The sequence below is a fragment of the Cloeon dipterum genome, chromosome 4 (genome assembly GCF_949628265.1).
Source record: "Cloeon dipterum chromosome 4, ieCloDipt1.1, whole genome shotgun sequence".
Classification (NCBI taxonomy): Eukaryota; Metazoa; Arthropoda; class Insecta; order Ephemeroptera; family Baetidae; genus Cloeon; species Cloeon dipterum.
The window spans coordinates 12,493,720-12,510,100 of NC_088789.1; the positions used below are offsets into that span (position 1 = coordinate 12,493,720).

The 16,381-nt window shown below is 38.6% G+C and overlaps 5 protein-coding genes across 7 annotated transcripts; 3 read left to right on the forward strand and 2 right to left on the reverse strand.

The window, feature by feature from the left end:
* LOC135942764 (uncharacterized) lies at positions 1-3,613 on the forward strand. Of its 2 annotated transcripts, XM_065489069.1 has the most exons (6): positions 1-70; positions 297-461; positions 1,032-1,133; positions 1,222-1,468; positions 1,523-2,677; positions 2,733-3,613. In XM_065489069.1, the coding sequence occupies exons 2-6, from the start codon at positions 361-363 to the stop codon at positions 3,273-3,275; spliced, it is 2,148 nt and encodes a 715-aa protein (XP_065345141.1). In that variant the 5' UTR covers positions 1-70; positions 297-360; the 3' UTR covers positions 3,276-3,613. The 2 variants fall into 2 exon arrangements, with proteins under 2 accessions (XP_065345141.1, XP_065345140.1); XM_065489068.1 differs by having other exon boundaries at positions 1-461.
* On the reverse strand, positions 3,343-6,581 carry gbb (glass bottom boat). The gene is made up of 7 exons (XM_065489070.1): positions 6,370-6,581; positions 5,662-5,967; positions 5,412-5,598; positions 5,200-5,348; positions 4,643-4,912; positions 4,510-4,583; positions 3,343-4,451 (listed from the first exon to the last, which is right to left on the reverse strand). The coding sequence occupies exons 1-7, from the start codon at positions 6,425-6,427 to the stop codon at positions 4,188-4,190; spliced, it is 1,308 nt and encodes a 435-aa protein (XP_065345142.1). The 5' UTR covers positions 6,428-6,581; the 3' UTR covers positions 3,343-4,187.
* A 196-nt stretch (positions 6,582-6,777) lies between these two features.
* LOC135942762 (zinc finger protein 271-like) lies at positions 6,778-11,493 on the forward strand. Of its 2 annotated transcripts, none has more exons than XM_065489066.1 (8): positions 6,778-6,963; positions 7,011-7,125; positions 7,242-7,433; positions 7,541-7,695; positions 7,754-7,893; positions 7,949-8,065; positions 8,119-8,913; positions 9,389-11,493. In XM_065489066.1, the coding sequence occupies exons 2-8, from the start codon at positions 7,037-7,039 to the stop codon at positions 11,060-11,062; spliced, it is 3,162 nt and encodes a 1,053-aa protein (XP_065345138.1). In that variant the 5' UTR covers positions 6,778-6,963; positions 7,011-7,036; the 3' UTR covers positions 11,063-11,493. The 2 variants fall into 2 exon arrangements, with proteins under 2 accessions (XP_065345138.1, XP_065345139.1); XM_065489067.1 differs by having other exon boundaries at positions 7,024-7,125.
* A 603-nt stretch (positions 11,494-12,096) lies between these two features.
* MED11 (mediator complex subunit 11) lies at positions 12,097-13,411 on the forward strand. Its single transcript, XM_065489073.1, has 3 exons — positions 12,097-12,316; positions 12,387-12,527; positions 12,590-13,411. Exons 1-3 carry the CDS (start codon positions 12,241-12,243, stop codon positions 12,853-12,855), a joined length of 483 nt encoding a protein of 160 aa, XP_065345145.1. The 5' UTR covers positions 12,097-12,240; the 3' UTR covers positions 12,856-13,411.
* Positions 13,157-15,988, reverse strand: Ccm3 (programmed cell death protein 10 Ccm3). Its single transcript, XM_065489072.1, has 5 exons — positions 15,707-15,988; positions 15,096-15,273; positions 14,571-14,700; positions 14,353-14,517; positions 13,157-13,849 (listed from the first exon to the last, which is right to left on the reverse strand). Exons 1-5 carry the CDS (start codon positions 15,956-15,958, stop codon positions 13,765-13,767), a joined length of 810 nt encoding a protein of 269 aa, XP_065345144.1. The 5' UTR covers positions 15,959-15,988; the 3' UTR covers positions 13,157-13,764.
* Positions 15,989-16,381: the final 393 nt, after the last annotated feature.

Here is a 16,381-nt window from a genome sequence, read left to right on the forward strand (position 1 = left end):
AATCGGTGCTTCTTTTCGAGTTTTAGAAACGTAACTAACAACATTATCTACTTGAAAAGATAGCGAAAATGTAATAATTATAACTTTGTCGAATGCAGAAACGGGGAAATTTGTTTCTCCATATGAACAGATTTTTCTTTGCATTGTTTGTCATACAGTTTATGTATGTATACTATGATACATACTCTCAAACAATGCTTCTGCATCGAATAACATAATGTCATTGATATAATTTGTAGATATCTCAAGTACCTCCAGTTACGTACTTTTCATCCATTAATACTTTGGAATCATAGAGTAAGGATCCTGAACTTAACAGCGAACAGCGTATGTAGTTGGGCTGAGAAAACAAGAAGGGACATGGACATGGATGGGGGTGTGAGACCAATTTTTCCAAAGCCTTCTCCAGTTGACCAAGTTGGCATGGAAGACATACAAGCATATGAATCAGAACCTGACCAGTAAGTCTGTTACTGAGCCCTTTATAACAAATATGAAGGTTTATCTAATTATTCGCACTTCAAATTGGAGCGAATTGAATTGTCTATAAGAGTCCTGCATAATATAGCCCCTATGTGAATGCATTTGTGTGTATATATTTGCACCAAATTTGATAATGTTCTCTGTTTAAAAATAATACATAAAATGTATTTATTAAACCACAATATTTGCAGTTGGGTTTTTTATTGCTGTATGTATCTAATTAATATAAACAAATATCATACATAGATACACATACAAATTCAAAATCTTCAAATAACCGCTCTGATCCCTCTATTCACAAAATAAGAACTCATTCATATCTGAAGATGATTATATACATAGGTAACATTTCTGTATCATCTTAATAATAAAAATAGAAAAAATTAGGTGCGTCTACCGCGACTTCCATCCCCTCTTCGCACCTTATTTAGGAGTTTTTCTTTTACCCCCGGCCCCTGTTCGTATCTATATTTGAGGCGCGAATATTAATTACACTTCTTAATGTAATGTAATGAATAACACTGGACATTTTGACATACTTTTTAAAGGTACATGAAAGATCCATTGGAGCTAAGTTCGACAACAACTGCTTCATTTGACGTTCCAAGTAGTTTCATGGTTGGAAACGTTCAAAGTTTGAATAGTTCAAGGTATGGTAATATGTATTCATCCCATTCTCAAATCATTTGTGCTGATAGACATCTATTGTGCATAGTATTAAATAATGTTGTTTTTCAGGGATGATCGCAAACGTCCTAAAGAGGATGACTTCACACAGTTTGTGTATCCTACGTTGCCATGCGACTACAGCAAATCTGGAGGTACCCCGTGGTGTGCTGTGTGTGGCAAATTGCTGAAATCATGGGATCAGAAGTGTCTGGACATGTTCACAACCAACATGCAATTTGAGAGTACATGCACATACTCTGAAGCACTAGCCTATGCAATTAGATTCTACATTGTGCCCGATAATGCACCCTCCAAAGTAAAAGCATTGTGTTGGAGCAAAAAAGCAGTTTAAGATTTTTAATATTTTCAGACTATTTGCTGTCAGTGCTGCTTGCAACTAGAGGAAACTCTAAGAATAGAGATGCGGCTGAAGGAAATTCGATCAGATCTTAACAAACTGTTTAGTAAAACGGTGCAGCATCTGGTGATGGGTACAATTGGGAACGTCTGGAAAAGATCTGACAACTTGTCACAAATTCAATTGGATTCAACATCATTCCCTGTAACAGGATATGATGAAAAGGACGTGAAGTGCTCCGTTGAAGAAGATAGTGACTCTCCTGTACCTGTTAAGATCAGGATAATGGATCCAGCATCTATCAATAAATCCGTAACCCATTCAACTCATGTTACGAGGAAGCCAGAAACAGTCCTAAGAAGTCCTTTGAAATTTAACACAGAATTTCAAAAGTTCGCTATTCCTGATATGGAGAAGCATTTAGAGAAGAAGTCAATCAATGCTGCAGTGAAAGTGTCCTATCCCAAGCAAACAATGCCCACTGTTTGCACTCAGAAACCAGTTACTAACTCAGAAAGTGAGGTGGACCCTTTAGCTCTATCCAACTTGCTCACAGAGATCAATCAGTTTGATCCTCAAACTTCAAATTCAAATGCCAGTTTGAACCGAACTGTGATATTCAAGCCAAATCAATCAGTTCATGCTCCGCATGTCTACAAGAGGATAGCAACAAAATCAACTATGTCATTGCAGCCAGCAGACAAGCCTGTCAAGCCCCTCGTTGTCAAGACCGCTGGAGGCATGAAAATATTCATAACGCCGTCAAAAATCGAAAAGCGTGTTGTTCAGCTTTTTCCATCTCCAGTTGCCTCTCAAAATACACAAGGTCCCCGAATTCTCTCAGTAAGACCCATCAAACCTATGCCAAACAGCAATGGAAGCTGCTCATCATCTGCTGTACTTCAGAACAACAGCATTCAACCTAGTAAATCTCCGAGTGCTGAATGTCACAAACAAAGACGCAAGTCACAACATGTAGTCAGAGATGACTCTGTTGTTGGTAAATCTGTTGTGCTGAAAAAACTTAAGCACAATCTTAAAGAGGTCCAAAGGCACAATAAAACTGAAGCTGATGAGCAAGTTAGCGACCAGGAGCAAAAGACGCAAGAGAAAAAACGCAAAAAGCTTAAACTTGTGTCTCAAAAAGTTGACTTGAGCTCTGTTCTGGTATGCTACCACAAATCATTATTGAAAAAATGCTAATAAATTTAAATTTTTACAGGAATCTGTGAAAGCTGAAGGCAAAGGAGACACTTCTGCAATTGAGACCAGTAAACGCCCAAGGAGAAGCGCTTTCCAAAAAGCATCAAAAAGGCTTGAAATTATTGCAACATATGATAAGAACCCCATGAAGTGGATTTCAAGTAATTCTAAAGTCACTGAAAGTGAAGAAGAACTGGAAGAAGTAGAGTCTTCAAATGATTTGAAGTTAATAGAAGCAAGGGTTGTTCTGGAAAAAATACCAGAAAGAAAATTTGAGGACAAGAAGGATGAGTCAGTTACAAGCAAAGATGTCAGTTACATTAACATTAGACCTGAGGACACTCATGAAGCAGTGGAGTCTGTGTGTAGTCAAATAGAGCAAGTCATCCTAGAATCGCCGCCAGAGAAATGCAAAAGACGCACCTTGAAAAAAGGAAAAACACCCTCATTTAAGAAATCAAGTAGTGAATTATTTGTGTGTGACTTGTGCAAGCTTGATTTCCTAAAGCTAGATGAACTGAGGAATCACATTGAACTAGATCATTTTTCTCCTAGTTACTAATAATATTGCTGATTCACTACTAGCTATTAAAATTTATGTTGTGAAAAGCGCAATAAAACTGCGGGAATTAAAATAATTGTATGTACTTTAATTAGAAAAATATGGCACATAGTTTTGTTACAATTTGGCTTACTCTAATTGTAAACTTATGCATTCATCAATGCACTAAAAAATTTTTGATGTAAGATATAACTAATTGGACCCATCCACCGTAACTACCAATTGAAATAGGATTTTAATCAAGACATTAAGAGCATGTACATGCAAGTACTATTTAATATTAAAGACACACTTGGCTTAAATCGTTAAAATTTATTAAATTGCAAATAATTACCTAATGATTGATGTATTATTTTGCTCGTCAAAACTTTAAATATACTAGCAGCAGCAACCCAATGCGCACATCAGATGATACCAAATAAACTGAGCAGGAGGGAATAATTTGCAATTTTAAGTCATGCTTAAGTACAAAGGAACATTACATTATCGTTTGCAAAATTTTACAAAAATATGTTGGGAAAGTCCGGCTTATCAAAGCCAAAAGGCACGTAAGGATAGGATCCGTTTGAACTGAAGTTTATTTTAACACGCTGCCAGCCTGTAATGATAATTTCACAGGTGAGAAGCTTAGTTAATTTAGTGAAATGGCAAGAGACTATATAGCTAGGACAGCCTTACTATGTTTTCACTCAGTTCAGTTCCTAATGGACACAACTTTTCAGATCCATTCATTGATGAAGCTTGATTAAATTGAAAAATATCTTAATGAAGCGGGTGAGTATAAAAAAGCTATCTTAATATCGCTAGATGATAGCAACAGCATAAAATATTGCACAATTATTGATATGCCTTTATCGCTCATGGAATGTATTGAAACTCCTGAGATTCAAGTAATGATCTTCAAAGTTTGGCTTACTGGCACCCGCAGGCTTTTACAACCATGTTCTTGAACCTTTTTAAGAATACATTTGCAGATGCGTCCATGTAATACAAGACAGAGATTTCAGATAACTTTGTCGGAGCGCAGCAAGGTGTTGGCACTGCTACTGGATTTATCAGATGCACCAGAGTTTGCACAATTGCGTGATTAGTGGCGTTCATGTGGGACGTGAGTGGAAATTTACAGTCTCCATAACAGTAGAATGCAGCATAACCATCCGGGGCAATAATCCACTGCTGTTTGATTGAAACAAAAACAAAATTCAGGGTTTTATCAAATTAACATGGTACTTACATTCCAGTTTAAGTCAGCAAAACTGACAAACATAGTCCTTAGTTGACAGGCATTCTCAGGTCTATGATTTGATTCTGAAAAAATATAGTTCCCAACAAATTAAAATGAAAATTAAGTCGGTGTAAATAATTACCAGGCACAAAGCTCTTGATGGGATCATAATGCGAGACTTGAGAGGAACCAGCTTGTTTGATCTTTTTGGTGTCTCGCTTTGAACGCCTCTTTTCAAGTTCGTCAAGGTTTTCTAACTCATTCTCGAGCTCGATTTCTTCTTCAGTATCCAATGAAGGATAGTTTTCTGAAGGGTTTAAATCGTTATCGGCTTTGAGGAAGGCAACCATGAATGGCTGTTTTACAGTTCCTGTCAGCTGAATGCCGGCATGATCCGGCTTAACATGTTTGCCTAGATGAAAAACGATTGTAATGAGTGATTCAGGTCTCAGGTATAAATTAACATATTTAAATGATAGGTAAAAAATTAAGCTAACATTAAGCAGACTCTTTTCAGCTTTAAACCATCAACACTACACAACGTTCAATAGTATGCCCGAATTTTAGTTTAATTTTTTCTATTAGACCCAGAGCTAATATTAGGATGACGCGATGATTTTTCTGTAAAATTGCTTCTATCTACTGTTCAGGTAACAGTTATCATTCCAGTGACTTGTTGATTTCTATAAGTATCCTCACTCGTATTTTGGCGGACGACATTGATGTACAGGCCTAAATTGGATTCTTCGTTCTGTATCCATTTGTCTAGGGCACCGGTCACATTAAACAAAATCCATCCATGACTATGGCTGTTGATAGGCACTTCTAAGATCTTTTCCAGACCCTCGCTTAACATAAAAATATATATTTAATATTATTTGAATATCAAATAAATAAAAGTTTTAATGTACCCATCTGCTAGTGGGACCAGCATGTTCAATACTAAATTGAAATTTTCCATTTTATTATTCTTCAACTGGACTTGTTCCTTGTAAATCCTGAGCTCTGCTGCCATTAGTGAATCTCCTTCAGGCACTTGTGAAACATTGAACCAGAGTCTCTGTTCCTTTTGGTGTCGCAACACAACTCTTGGGGGGTCTAATTAATGAGAATAATATTAAAATTTTGTGAAGTTAAATTTTATCAGAAGCTTCCCCTAACCTTGAGTAGTGAAACTCATGACAACATCACTTTCGTGCATAGCGTGAATATCAGTCATGGTCATTTGAAACTCAGTCTTCCTGTTGGACTTGTGTTGTTCCTCATTAAGCAAAGTTGTGTACACGTCCAGAAGAAACTTTGGCGCGGCGGCTGCTGCGTCGTGGCCATGGTGGTCACCGTTTGGCACATCTGGAAGACCCATCATTTGCAGAACATTCCCCCCTACCGATGTCTGCTCCTCTTGACTTAGCGGTCTCACTAGCATATTTTGAAAACCGGTGTCCTCATAAACACCAGAAATTGTGGCTGAAACCAGATATTGAACGTAAATAAATAAACTAATCCCTTTCCATTCATACTCTATGAAATATTTACCACACGTGATGCGTTTTAACAAAATGCTTTGACCCTTATATTATTAATTTTCCAATTAATTTATAACTTAAGTAATAATTAATGTAAAATATATATCAGAAATCATACACTAACTCTCACGTCATGTTCATGACGTATAATTATATGTATATTCATTTTAAATTATGTAGCAACGATCCCGGAAATTAATTTCAATTAATACATATGTAATTGACATTTAAAAAAAGCTATGAATTCCACGCCACAAGAATAGAGTGTGGTCCTCAAATTGTGCAATACATAAAAGCATTTCCACGAACGAAAATCGAATTTTAAAGCAGTACATACGCTCACCTGTAACTAAGGGTGAAATTAATGCACCAAAAAGCAACATTGCTTTAAAACAGATCATCTTTTCTGTTTTTCAAATTATTATTTTAGGCGCTAAAATGTCAGCTCACAAATTCATAAGTTAAATCGGAACTGTCAATCCAGCAGAGCAACTAAAGTTGTGAATTAAGCAATGAAATGAAGAATGCAGCAAGGTAAACCAAGTAAACACAAAAAATAAATGAGAGATGAGGCAACAGCGCTTGCTCTAAGAGAAAATGAAGTGAAGATGCTATTGGTGGATGGTAGAAACTGGGAGCCGTGGCTGGCCCGTTGATTGGATGCCTACTCTATTTTGTAAATTGATATTGTTATGCCACCTACAGACAAAAATTAGAACTTTTTCAGTTAGCGGATGCGGAGACCAGTAGAGGGAAGAGCAGCACAACCGACAGGTCGACCGACATTTTCTGTTTTCTCTCCCTTTCTTACGCCATCGACGTCAAGCTCCTTTCTGTACTAACCACGCCAGTTACCCGTTACCTTGGCGGGAACAACGAATTTCCTGATAAATTTGGTGCTTTATTTTGTCCCCATGTAAAGTTTGGTTTGACACAGGTAAATTTTCGAGTTGATTGAGCATTCAAACAGTCATAATAAACCAGGTTGCTTTGCTAGCCTTTGTAAGAAAATGTCGGACGCATGCAAAGCGTGCGGTGATCTGCAGAGCAATGTTCCGGCAAACGTCCTTTTTCACTCGTTTCCTGCTGATTTGAAAAGGTATTATAATAAGTCGAATCTCCTGATCATTGCACTTATTAGTGTACAATCCTCCTATATATTTTAATTTGTTTTTCGGTTTACTATGCTACCATATTGAGCACTTTTTATGGCAGGCGTTCTACTTGGGAGGAGAAATGCAAAAAGGGCAGCACAATCAACCCCTTATCTTCAGGCCTTACCGATGGACAGAATTGGGCAGTTTGCAGCAGACACTTCAGGAAAGATGATTACATAACTATCAGTGATGACATCCACTTCCTGAAGCCAATTGCTGTACCTTCAATCTTTGGCAATGTTTTGACAGGGTATTGATTTAAAATATTTGACGTGTTACTCAGACTTTATTGTCATGCTTGAATATTTTAAATTTTTGCTTAATTTGTGTCATTCCTGATAAGAGTATTGTTCTTAGGAACATTTCTGAAACAGCTAATGTGTCTGCTCCTATCCAAGAAATTAAAGTGATGACAGGAACTGAGCCCATTGTTGTTGGAGACAAAAGAACAAATCTTAAAGTAACGCAGATTACGGAAAAAGACAAAAACTATTACAAGCCTTTTGACAAAGGTAAGTTTTGATCTATTGTGCTGACTTCCTGTTTGCAACCTGTTGATCGAAATTTTAGCATCTGAGGCGCACAACTGGAGATGCCGATGTCGTATTTGTGGAAAAATTTGGTCTGCTAGTGTCCTGTGCAACATCTTCAGTGATAGGGTAAACAAAGCAAGCTTGGCTGACAAAATCAACTCCTGTTTACCTGTTAAGGTTGTGTGGACTCTATTTTTTGTGATCCAAATTTTAGAACAATTTAATCTTGCAGGTACTCAGCACTGATGAAGTTCCCACTAAAATCTGTAAACAATGCATGACCAAGATTGATGAATTCCATACCTTCAGGCAGTCTGCCAAGAATGCTGACTTGGAATTTATTGAAGAGGTAATTTATTGTTGTTAAGAACGACAACATTAAAACAAAATAAAAATTTACAGAACAATCGCTTCAAGCTGGTTAAAGCACTGGAAGCCCAAGCCAATATCCTCAAAAGCTTGCCCAGCCAACTGCAGCATGATGTGACCAAAGCCAGCACTGCAACAACAGCTGTCAGTATCAATGTTATTGAGAATAAACCTGAATACAACAAGAATGGCGTACTTGAGCAAAGTGAGGCATCAACTCGTCGACGAAAGAGGAAATCGAATCCAGCAGAGGATGAGCCCTTGAAGAGAGTTAAAATTTTCAGACTTCAAGGGTCAAAGGCCAAGAAAGCCAAGGGTGTGCATGTAAAGACAGAAGCTGGAGATGAAGAAGAAATTGAGGGTGAAGTTGGCGCCAGCAACTCAGAGACGTCTCTTGAAGAGGAAGTCAAAATAACACCAAGGACCAGACGTTTTAACCTCCGCTCGGCACCAAAACCAAATGTTATCTTCACAAACATGGGCTACCCAAGTGAACTCAAGAAAACGCAGCGTTCCGCTGGACCTAGCATCCTGCGCAAGACTGTGTCTGAGAGTCCAGAGCTGAAGGAGCTTGTGCCACCAGATTTGCCACCTGAACTAGAAGAAGTAAGCGAGCCTAGGAAGAAAAGGGAGTCGAGATTGAAAGGACGCAAACCAAGAAGCAAGAGATACTTCGTGACCAGGAAGATTTACGGAGATAGAATCATCAACCAGAAGTGCGACTTTAAAGGATGCCAGGTCATCAGTGAAACGGTTCATAAGTATTTGCAGCACAGATATCTGCAGCACGATGAGAGCAACTTTTCCTTCTGCAAAGTCTGCAGCCAGGTAAGAAAAATCTATGTTTTGGTGTTGGAGTAAATTGCTTAAGATCAACATTAGATACACCCTCTGATCTAGGGGTAATTAATTCTGGTTATGCATTAAAGCCAAAAGCATTACCTTTTTAACTAACCAAATTAAATGAAGAAGTATACAGCAACTATGCTGCCTTTCAATTTTAAATTTACAATATTAACCTTAAGTAATAATTATTGACTCAGGACTGATTTTGTCATCTATAGTTTGGAAATTTAAGTCTAATATTGAAATTCTGCTTAATTGATAGCAATGAACACATATTGGTGTGCATCATAAAATTCCTCAAAAATTAGGGTCTTTATATTCTATTAATATCGATTGATTTTCATAGCCTAAATTCTAAACTGATTTTACAATTTTTAATAAAATTCTATTAAACGAATAAAATAAGTAAAAGGTTAAAACTGCTGGATATTTTCTATGTTTTATTTCTTATTTTTAGGTATATGAAACAAAGCCTCGCAACATGGATAATGGTCACAGGCATCTACCTGAATCATGTTCAATGCCAGTGGTGTCCGTTGAACCAACCGATGAACAGACCTACCGCTGTGATGAATGCAGCAGAGAGTTTACAGACAAAGGTAAACTGATTCAGCACAACAAGAGCAAACATGGCTGCTACAACTGTGGTGAATGTGGTAAAAAGTTCAAAGTGCTTTATGAGTTTAAAAAGCATGTCCAAGACCACATCTTCACCAAGGGTGGTGTCCCATTGCGAGGCTCTAAAAAGAAGAATAACACCAAGTTCAATTGCGAGCTTTGCAAGGAAAATAACGCTAGCTTTGTGCAACTGCAAGCGCACGTTCTACGCAGCCATGACCAGGACTTCCAGTTCTTGCCTTGCGACTGCTGCTCCAGCATCTTCTACACGGAGCAGCTGCTGCGGCTGCACAAAGAGCTGAGAAACAGTGAGGAGGTGCAGCTTTGCGAGAACTGCGGTTCCACGTTCACCACGGCCACCGAAATGCGAAACCACAAGAAAGCCTGCATCACCATCACCAACAAACCTGTGGCCTGCAAGCTGTGCAACATATTCGTCCACCCAAACAAGATGCACACGCACATGAACTGGCATGTCACCCAGGAGAATCCTGAGCGCTGTCAGAAGTGCTTGCTTATCCTGTGGTCCTCATGCAAGCACAATTGCAAGCTGTACAGGTGCGAAGCCTGCCAGCTCAGCTTCAATGGCTACCCGAAATTCCTGTCCCACAAACGATCGCATGTGTCCAAGGATGCCATGTATTACTGCAATATCTGCGAAATCGCCAAGTTCTCATCCTTCGATGACCTCGTGGCGCACTTCAAGGTCCATTCGCAAGTAGAGTTGCGCCAGTCGCAGATCAAGTACATATCCAACTTCCCCATGCACAGAATCTGCCAAGAGCCAAACTGCCTGGAGGTGCTACACAAGAACACCCTGAGGAAGCACCGCAACAACAAGCACACGGTCAAGGCGCCTCCCAAGTTGTCGATGGAAGAGGTGCTGACCTGTCCCTCATGCAATGAGGTGCTGCCGGGCGTTAACGAGTACATCGATCACCGAATGAACCACACTGAGCCATACGAACTGCCTTGCTCCCATTGTGACCTTAAGTTTGACAGCGAAACCAGAAGGACCATCCACATCATGCGGTGCCACTCAGAAACCAGCAGGGTCACCTGCGACACATGCAAGAGGGTGTTCAACTCGATGCAGAAGCTGCGGGTGCACATTATGCGCCACATCAAGTACAAACCATATGTTTGCAGATATCCCAACTGCAAGGCCGCCTACTACCTATTTGGTGACTGGCGCAAGCACTCGATGCTGCACGTCGGACTAAATCCTAACTACTGCAAATTATGCAACAAGCAGTTCATGAAGGCAGAGACCTTGACGGCTCACAACAAGAAGTGGCATCCGGAAGGCGAGCCAAAGCAAGAGAAAGAAGAGCTGGAGGAGGTGGAAAAGGTGGAGGAGGATATCATTTACCAGTGCAGCAAATGCACTTTCCGCGACCGGGCTGAAATGGTCGTCATTGAACATCTGGAAAGGGACCACGCTCACGAGGAAGAGGAATCATGTGAGAAGGTCCTTCTTGAGTTGGCCTCAGGTGAGGCTGTCTGGCAATAATTTCAATCATTTTGTTTAATGTTATCGGCTTAATAATTTTAAAATCTTAATTTTAAAAGATTGAGGCACCCCTGCATTCGCCTTTCATCAGCACTGAGTCGCGTGGACCAAATATTATTTTCTTTCTACTCTTGCTTGTGAACGAGTTGAAATTAAATAACTATATTGTTAAAGTTAAATATAATGATAACATTCTAAAATCATTTGTTTGCCATTTCAAAATTCATTTTATCATCTGGATCCAGTGAAGAAGTAATTGAATGAACTCAATTTAATGATAATAGTGTATAAGCTCTGTAATTAACGTCTGAATTGTAAAAATATAGGTTTATAAATAATTAAAAAAATTTGAAAGAAATGGAACGTAAAATAAATATACAGCTATAACTATGTAAATAATTTCATAATATGGCAGATGTATTAATAAAGTAAACTTCCCAAATGAAAGTGTTTTAATTGAACCGAAAAACTTACTGAATCAAAATGTTAGTGGATGTCTATCCCAAATTTTTAAAAGGCTAATATAAATATTATTTGTCCAACTTAAAGAGGATATTAATAAACCGGTTTTTTGTTGCTCCTGTAAAATCGATTTCTGTGCAGTTAGAGGTAACAATTGCGGAGGTATTGTAATTACCAGTCATTCTGCGCTCGCTACCAAGCGTAATTAGAGTCAATAGTCGCTACCACAACGATATTATAGATTATTTATTGAAAATAATAAGTCAATTCCGTTAGTTCAGTGTTGCTTATTTTACTACATTTAATCCATTTCATCATAATTTTGATCTAAGGTTTTATGTTCATTAAAACACATTAAATCCTTCAAAGTTGTAAAAATATTGGTACATATCCTTCAAACCTTAAGATTTGACCTGGTTGTGACCATCCTGATTGAAATTGCAATATAGTGTCCTGTGAAGAATGAAAAAATTGCTTTGAAAATATACTGGCCAATGAAAGCTCTCGCACTAGATCCTCACAACCAATGACAACAGCTTGCATGAGGTCGCCTGTGTTGTGTTAGTGTTTGTTTACATTTGCTCAAAAGAGATTTTAGGAGGTTTCCATCATTGGCGTTGGCAGGCTTGCGTTATTATAAGTTGTGAATTGTATTTAAGACATTTCTGCATATGGTTCTTTCCTGAGTTAGAGCTGCTTAAATACATTAATCCAAAATGTCTCAAATAATGGACAGACTGCAAGTACTCAGCCAAATTGAGAATGACGTGATTTCCTGCATGCAAAGTGCCGGTTTGTATATTTTTACAGCTTTTTAATTAACCTGATCAACTGCTACTATACGAATATCTTCCGAATTTAGGACAAGCTTTGATGGAGCTGAGTAAAGAAAAGTCAAGTGTCAAACAGGCAGAAACTCAAACGCAGCAATTTCTTAAAACGCTCAACAGTTTGGAGTCAAAGCTGTCAGACCAAATAAGCTATCTCACACAAGTTTCCACCGGTAATTAATGCCACAAAATTATTCTTTCAAGTTTTCATTCATATTTTTAAAACGAATTGCAGGTCAGCCACACGAAGGCTCTGGTTATGCTTCAGCAAAAGTTCTGCAAATGGCTTGGCATCGGCTTGAGCATGTTCGCAGCAGGATCAACAACTTGGAAAAGATCAAGAATAAGCATCTTGTTGGCAGCAGGCCTTCATCTATGGCTAGAGCAGTTTCTCAGCAGCAACCCATCACAATCCCAAGCGGAAGCAGCACCCCTGTCTCTACCGGGGCACCTCCGACCCCAACCCAACCTCCCTCATTGGGGCCTCCCAACAGCAACTGACAATGGGAATGAAGATACTGTGAAAGAACTGCTTTGTTTGGAAGCTGCAATCATTACTAATTAACGCAGGAATTTCACTCTAAATATGATTCATTCTTAGTGTGGTAATTTTACCATTAATAATTCGATCAATATAATATTATTCCATAGCAGAGGCGCAATAATTGCTTTTGTACTTTTGATGTCTTACTCTTTCTCGGTACCACCAGTCTGATAAAACTGCTGAATTTTCTGTTTAATAGTATCCTTGAGTTTCCTGATGATATTTTGTAATTTGATAGATCAGTTAAAAATAAACCTGTTTCCGCTTTGTAAGAAATTTAAATTTTATTGAGTTAAAAACCAACACCATTTTATTCACATATTACCATAGTAAGGAATGTATGCTTTACAATTTAGACCCAGTTTTAACAGTAAAATACAACAACCATATCACTCGTGTGCTTAAAAATAATTAATTTTGAACAGTGGAGCCTACAGCTTGTATGTACAAATTTTTTCTTTGTAGTAGTTATTTGGTTTATCTTCGCGCAGAATAAATATTTTTTACAAAGAGGCCTTCTAACTATGAACTTGTAAATCACCATCTCAAGCAGATGCAAGGGATTTGATTACCAATCAAGCAACAGGAAGGCCGATCAGTAATTATCCATTCAACAGGTACTAGCTAACAATTAAGGATGAAAGACTCGGTCGTCTCATTTGGTGGTATCGTAAAATAGATGAAGGGGCGCACTATCAAGTATCAATTCTGATGTTTATAATTATCATCTAAAATACTCAATGTTAGCGGGACAGTTTGATTACGATTTTTTCATAAATTAAAAAAAGCGGCTATCGTGGCCACAAGGCCCAGGGAGAAACAAACGACAAACATTTTCCCTCAGTGGGTTATTGCTTCGGCTGAGCCTATTCGCATTTATCCTTGACTGTGGCCATGATCATGTTGGTTTGGTGGATCAGGTAGAGCGCGCTCACAAAAACGGAGTTGGCACTGTAAAAGAAAAACAAGTTAAAATAGAAACCATGTCGTTTATGTTGGATGACAAATAATAATGACATCATCACAGTCACTTTGTGTATTTTTAAGGTCTTGATAATATTTTTCTTAAAGGAAAATCAGATTTGTTTTTCAATTTCAATATTAACTTTACAAAATCAGCCTATAAACTGAAAAACTTGAACTGTGTAATAATGTTTGTTGTGCACCTAGTGTGTTTATTAAAATTTTATTTTTCTATCAAACGGTTGTAATCAGAGGCAAAAAACAAAATGAAAGGAAAGATACTATTTTTTATGCTGAATTCAGTACAGCACTCAACTAAACTTAACACTTAACTTTGTTTTCTAATAAATATTGCTATAAATTTCATTTTTTTTTTATAAATATTTGTTTCTGCTAGACTCCGTGTAAGAAAATAATTAACCTTTATAAACTGCAGGCTGATTCAACGATGGTAGAAAAATTGCTAATAAATATGAACAAAATGCACTTACTCTCCTTCCTTGAAGTATTCTTTCAAGGTATTGCTAAAGCGCTTCGAAAACTTGACAAACTCCCGCTTCCTCTGCTCTAGCGCCTGCTTTGCTGCAGGTCCAGGAAGGTATGACGCAACTTCATTGACAGCATCCAACAATTTCTTAATGGCACTGGCGATTTCCCTGGGAGCTCAGACAAATTAAAACCGAAAAAAGCAAATTGCAACAAATCTAACTTGATTGTTTCCAGAAACGTCTTTCTGTCAGTGATCTCATCAGGAATTCTGCTGAGGATTTTCTTCAGGGATGCAGACTTTTTGTTGAGCTCTTGAAAAGAGTCTTCTGAACGGCTCAGTCTGTATTCAACTGCAAGTCAAAATTAATGGTTGAAGTCAATGCTAAGAAGTATGTATTGATGGTTGGAAGGAGAAAATCAAGAAAATTTAATTTGGCCAAAAAGTAAATTATATTTTCATCTGAATTACAACTAAAATTTGAGCGGTTTATTCCAAGAAGCAAATAATCTGCACATACAAGTACACACCTCAGGAACTGATAATGAAATTTAGACTTGTTGGGGATTCTCCAAATTCAGGTCTATGTCAAAAAACTGTTATAGATAAGAACTGTCATAGTAAACAGTGCTTTGAGAATATAAACAAGCAGAAGGATGATCTTTTACCAAACGTGAAAGTGACACTTTCTAAGGGGAGAGTGGGCCTTTTTTAAAAAGATTAGAAATATCGGAGGCTGCATATTACCATCAGTTTCAGTGCTCGCCCCTTGCAATCGCAGAATGCTTTCATTCATATTGACACTGAAATCGCCTCTCCTCATGATGCCTTTGACTAAATTGTAAGTGAACCCTGGATGGGACGCTTCTGTTTTGCTGAGAGCCGCCCTCAGAGTTTGAGAGGCCACAAGGTCCCTCTTCTCCAGCTGCAAAAGAGGACACAACATGTTTAACAGAATTGCACATTACACTGGCTTGAGCAATAGAAGTGAGAAGTTTCCAGACAATCAGGAACAAGGAAAACAGAGTTTGACCACAGTAAAGAATCAGAGGGGCGAACGATTTACTTGAGCGAAGTGTGCAGAGAACAGGCAAAGCTGCTGCCCTGCCTGAAATGCTTCAAAATTTTAAAAATCGACAGTCTACTAGCTGCAATCACAATCAAAAAGTGCTCGCAATTTTGGCAGTGGAAGCTGCCAAGAAAGAGCTCTAGCGTGTGATGCAAGCAAGCAAAACAAGCCAGTCGGGGGCATCGTGTGTGTGAAAATCAAAATGGGCAGGCCGCGGTTGCAAAATACTTGGCAGGCCTCTGTGAAAATGTCCGACCGTGCGAAAAGAGTACAAAACGACGAGGCGTACCTGGGCCAAAATAGGCCTGATTAGCACTGGCAGAATGAGGGACACCACAGGAGAATCGTCCCCCATGGCCATTTTCTTGCTTGGCCCCGCCGTAATAGCGGATTTTTCAGCACAGCTCGTCAGACCTGACTCGCGCTCGGCTCGCAGATAAAGCAGCAAACGCGTTAAAGATAATGCCGAATTCCGTATTCTGTCGATTGCCGTGTTTATCTTTTCCCTACGTCGTCTGTTTCGGTGCGGGAGTGAGCTCATCAGGACACTGCCGCATACGCCCCCTTGCTTTCAGACACCAAAACGTGACGTAAGCAAAACACGGCAGCATCGTGAATGCCGATGCCGCAGATGAGCGCCAAGCGCGCCAAATCTCGGTCTGATGGGTCTGATCTGCTTTTGCTATCTTGGTATCTTGCCCTCTTTTGTAAGAAAAATTCGATTTATTTTAGCACCAACTTTCTGAACGGTTTTTCTCTTTCGATACGGACGACATCCTTACAGCGAGTAAATAGCGAGAACTCGCGTCCCAATTACATATATCACAAACGTAATATTAATAACATAATTATAGCTCATTATGAACTCACGATGAGCCTCATTGAAGGAAACCCAGTCCACAAAAGAATAACAAAATTCAATATCAATCATTTTTTTGTAAATATTTTTCAAATTTTATATTGG

Excerpts from the sequence above, each read along its gene's own strand:
- LOC135942764 (XM_065489068.1), top strand. The coding sequence starts at position 361 with ATGGACATGGATGGGGGTGTGAGACCAATTTTTCCAAAGCCTTCTCCA. Across the intron at positions 462-1,031 it reads TATGAATCAGAACCTGACCA|GTACATGAAAGATCCATTGG; the intron begins GTAAGTCTGTTA and ends TACTTTTTAAAG. Across the intron at positions 1,134-1,221 it reads CAAAGTTTGAATAGTTCAAG|GGATGATCGCAAACGTCCTA; the intron begins GTATGGTAATAT and ends GTTGTTTTTCAG.
- gbb (XM_065489070.1), bottom strand. The coding sequence starts at position 6,427 with ATGATCTGTTTTAAAGCAATGTTGCTTTTTGGTGCATTAATTTCACCC. Across the intron at positions 4,913-5,199 it reads TGTCGTCCGCCAAAATACGA|GCAAACATGTTAAGCCGGAT; the intron begins GTGAGGATACTT and ends TTTTTCATCTAG. Across the intron at positions 4,452-4,509 it reads TTGCTGACTTAAACTGGAAT|CAGTGGATTATTGCCCCGGA; the intron begins GTAAGTACCATG and ends TCAATCAAACAG.
- LOC135942762 (XM_065489066.1), top strand. The coding sequence starts at position 7,037 with ATGTCGGACGCATGCAAAGCGTGCGGTGATCTGCAGAGCAATGTTCCG. Across the intron at positions 7,126-7,241 it reads TTTCCTGCTGATTTGAAAAG|GCGTTCTACTTGGGAGGAGA; the intron begins GTATTATAATAA and ends TTTTTATGGCAG. Across the intron at positions 8,914-9,388 it reads TCTGCAAAGTCTGCAGCCAG|GTATATGAAACAAAGCCTCG; the intron begins GTAAGAAAAATC and ends TCTTATTTTTAG.
- MED11 (XM_065489073.1), top strand. The coding sequence starts at position 12,241 with ATGTCTCAAATAATGGACAGACTGCAAGTACTCAGCCAAATTGAGAAT. Across the intron at positions 12,317-12,386 it reads TTCCTGCATGCAAAGTGCCG|GACAAGCTTTGATGGAGCTG; the intron begins GTTTGTATATTT and ends TTCCGAATTTAG. Across the intron at positions 12,528-12,589 it reads TCTCACACAAGTTTCCACCG|GTCAGCCACACGAAGGCTCT; the intron begins GTAATTAATGCC and ends AACGAATTGCAG.
- Ccm3 (XM_065489072.1), bottom strand. The coding sequence starts at position 15,958 with ATGAGCTCACTCCCGCACCGAAACAGACGACGTAGGGAAAAGATAAAC. Across the intron at positions 14,701-15,095 it reads GGCGAGCACTGAAACTGATG|TTGAATACAGACTGAGCCGT; the intron begins GTAATATGCAGC and ends TTTGACTTGCAG. Across the intron at positions 13,850-14,352 it reads GAATACTTCAAGGAAGGAGA|TGCCAACTCCGTTTTTGTGA; the intron begins GTAAGTGCATTT and ends TTTCTTTTACAG.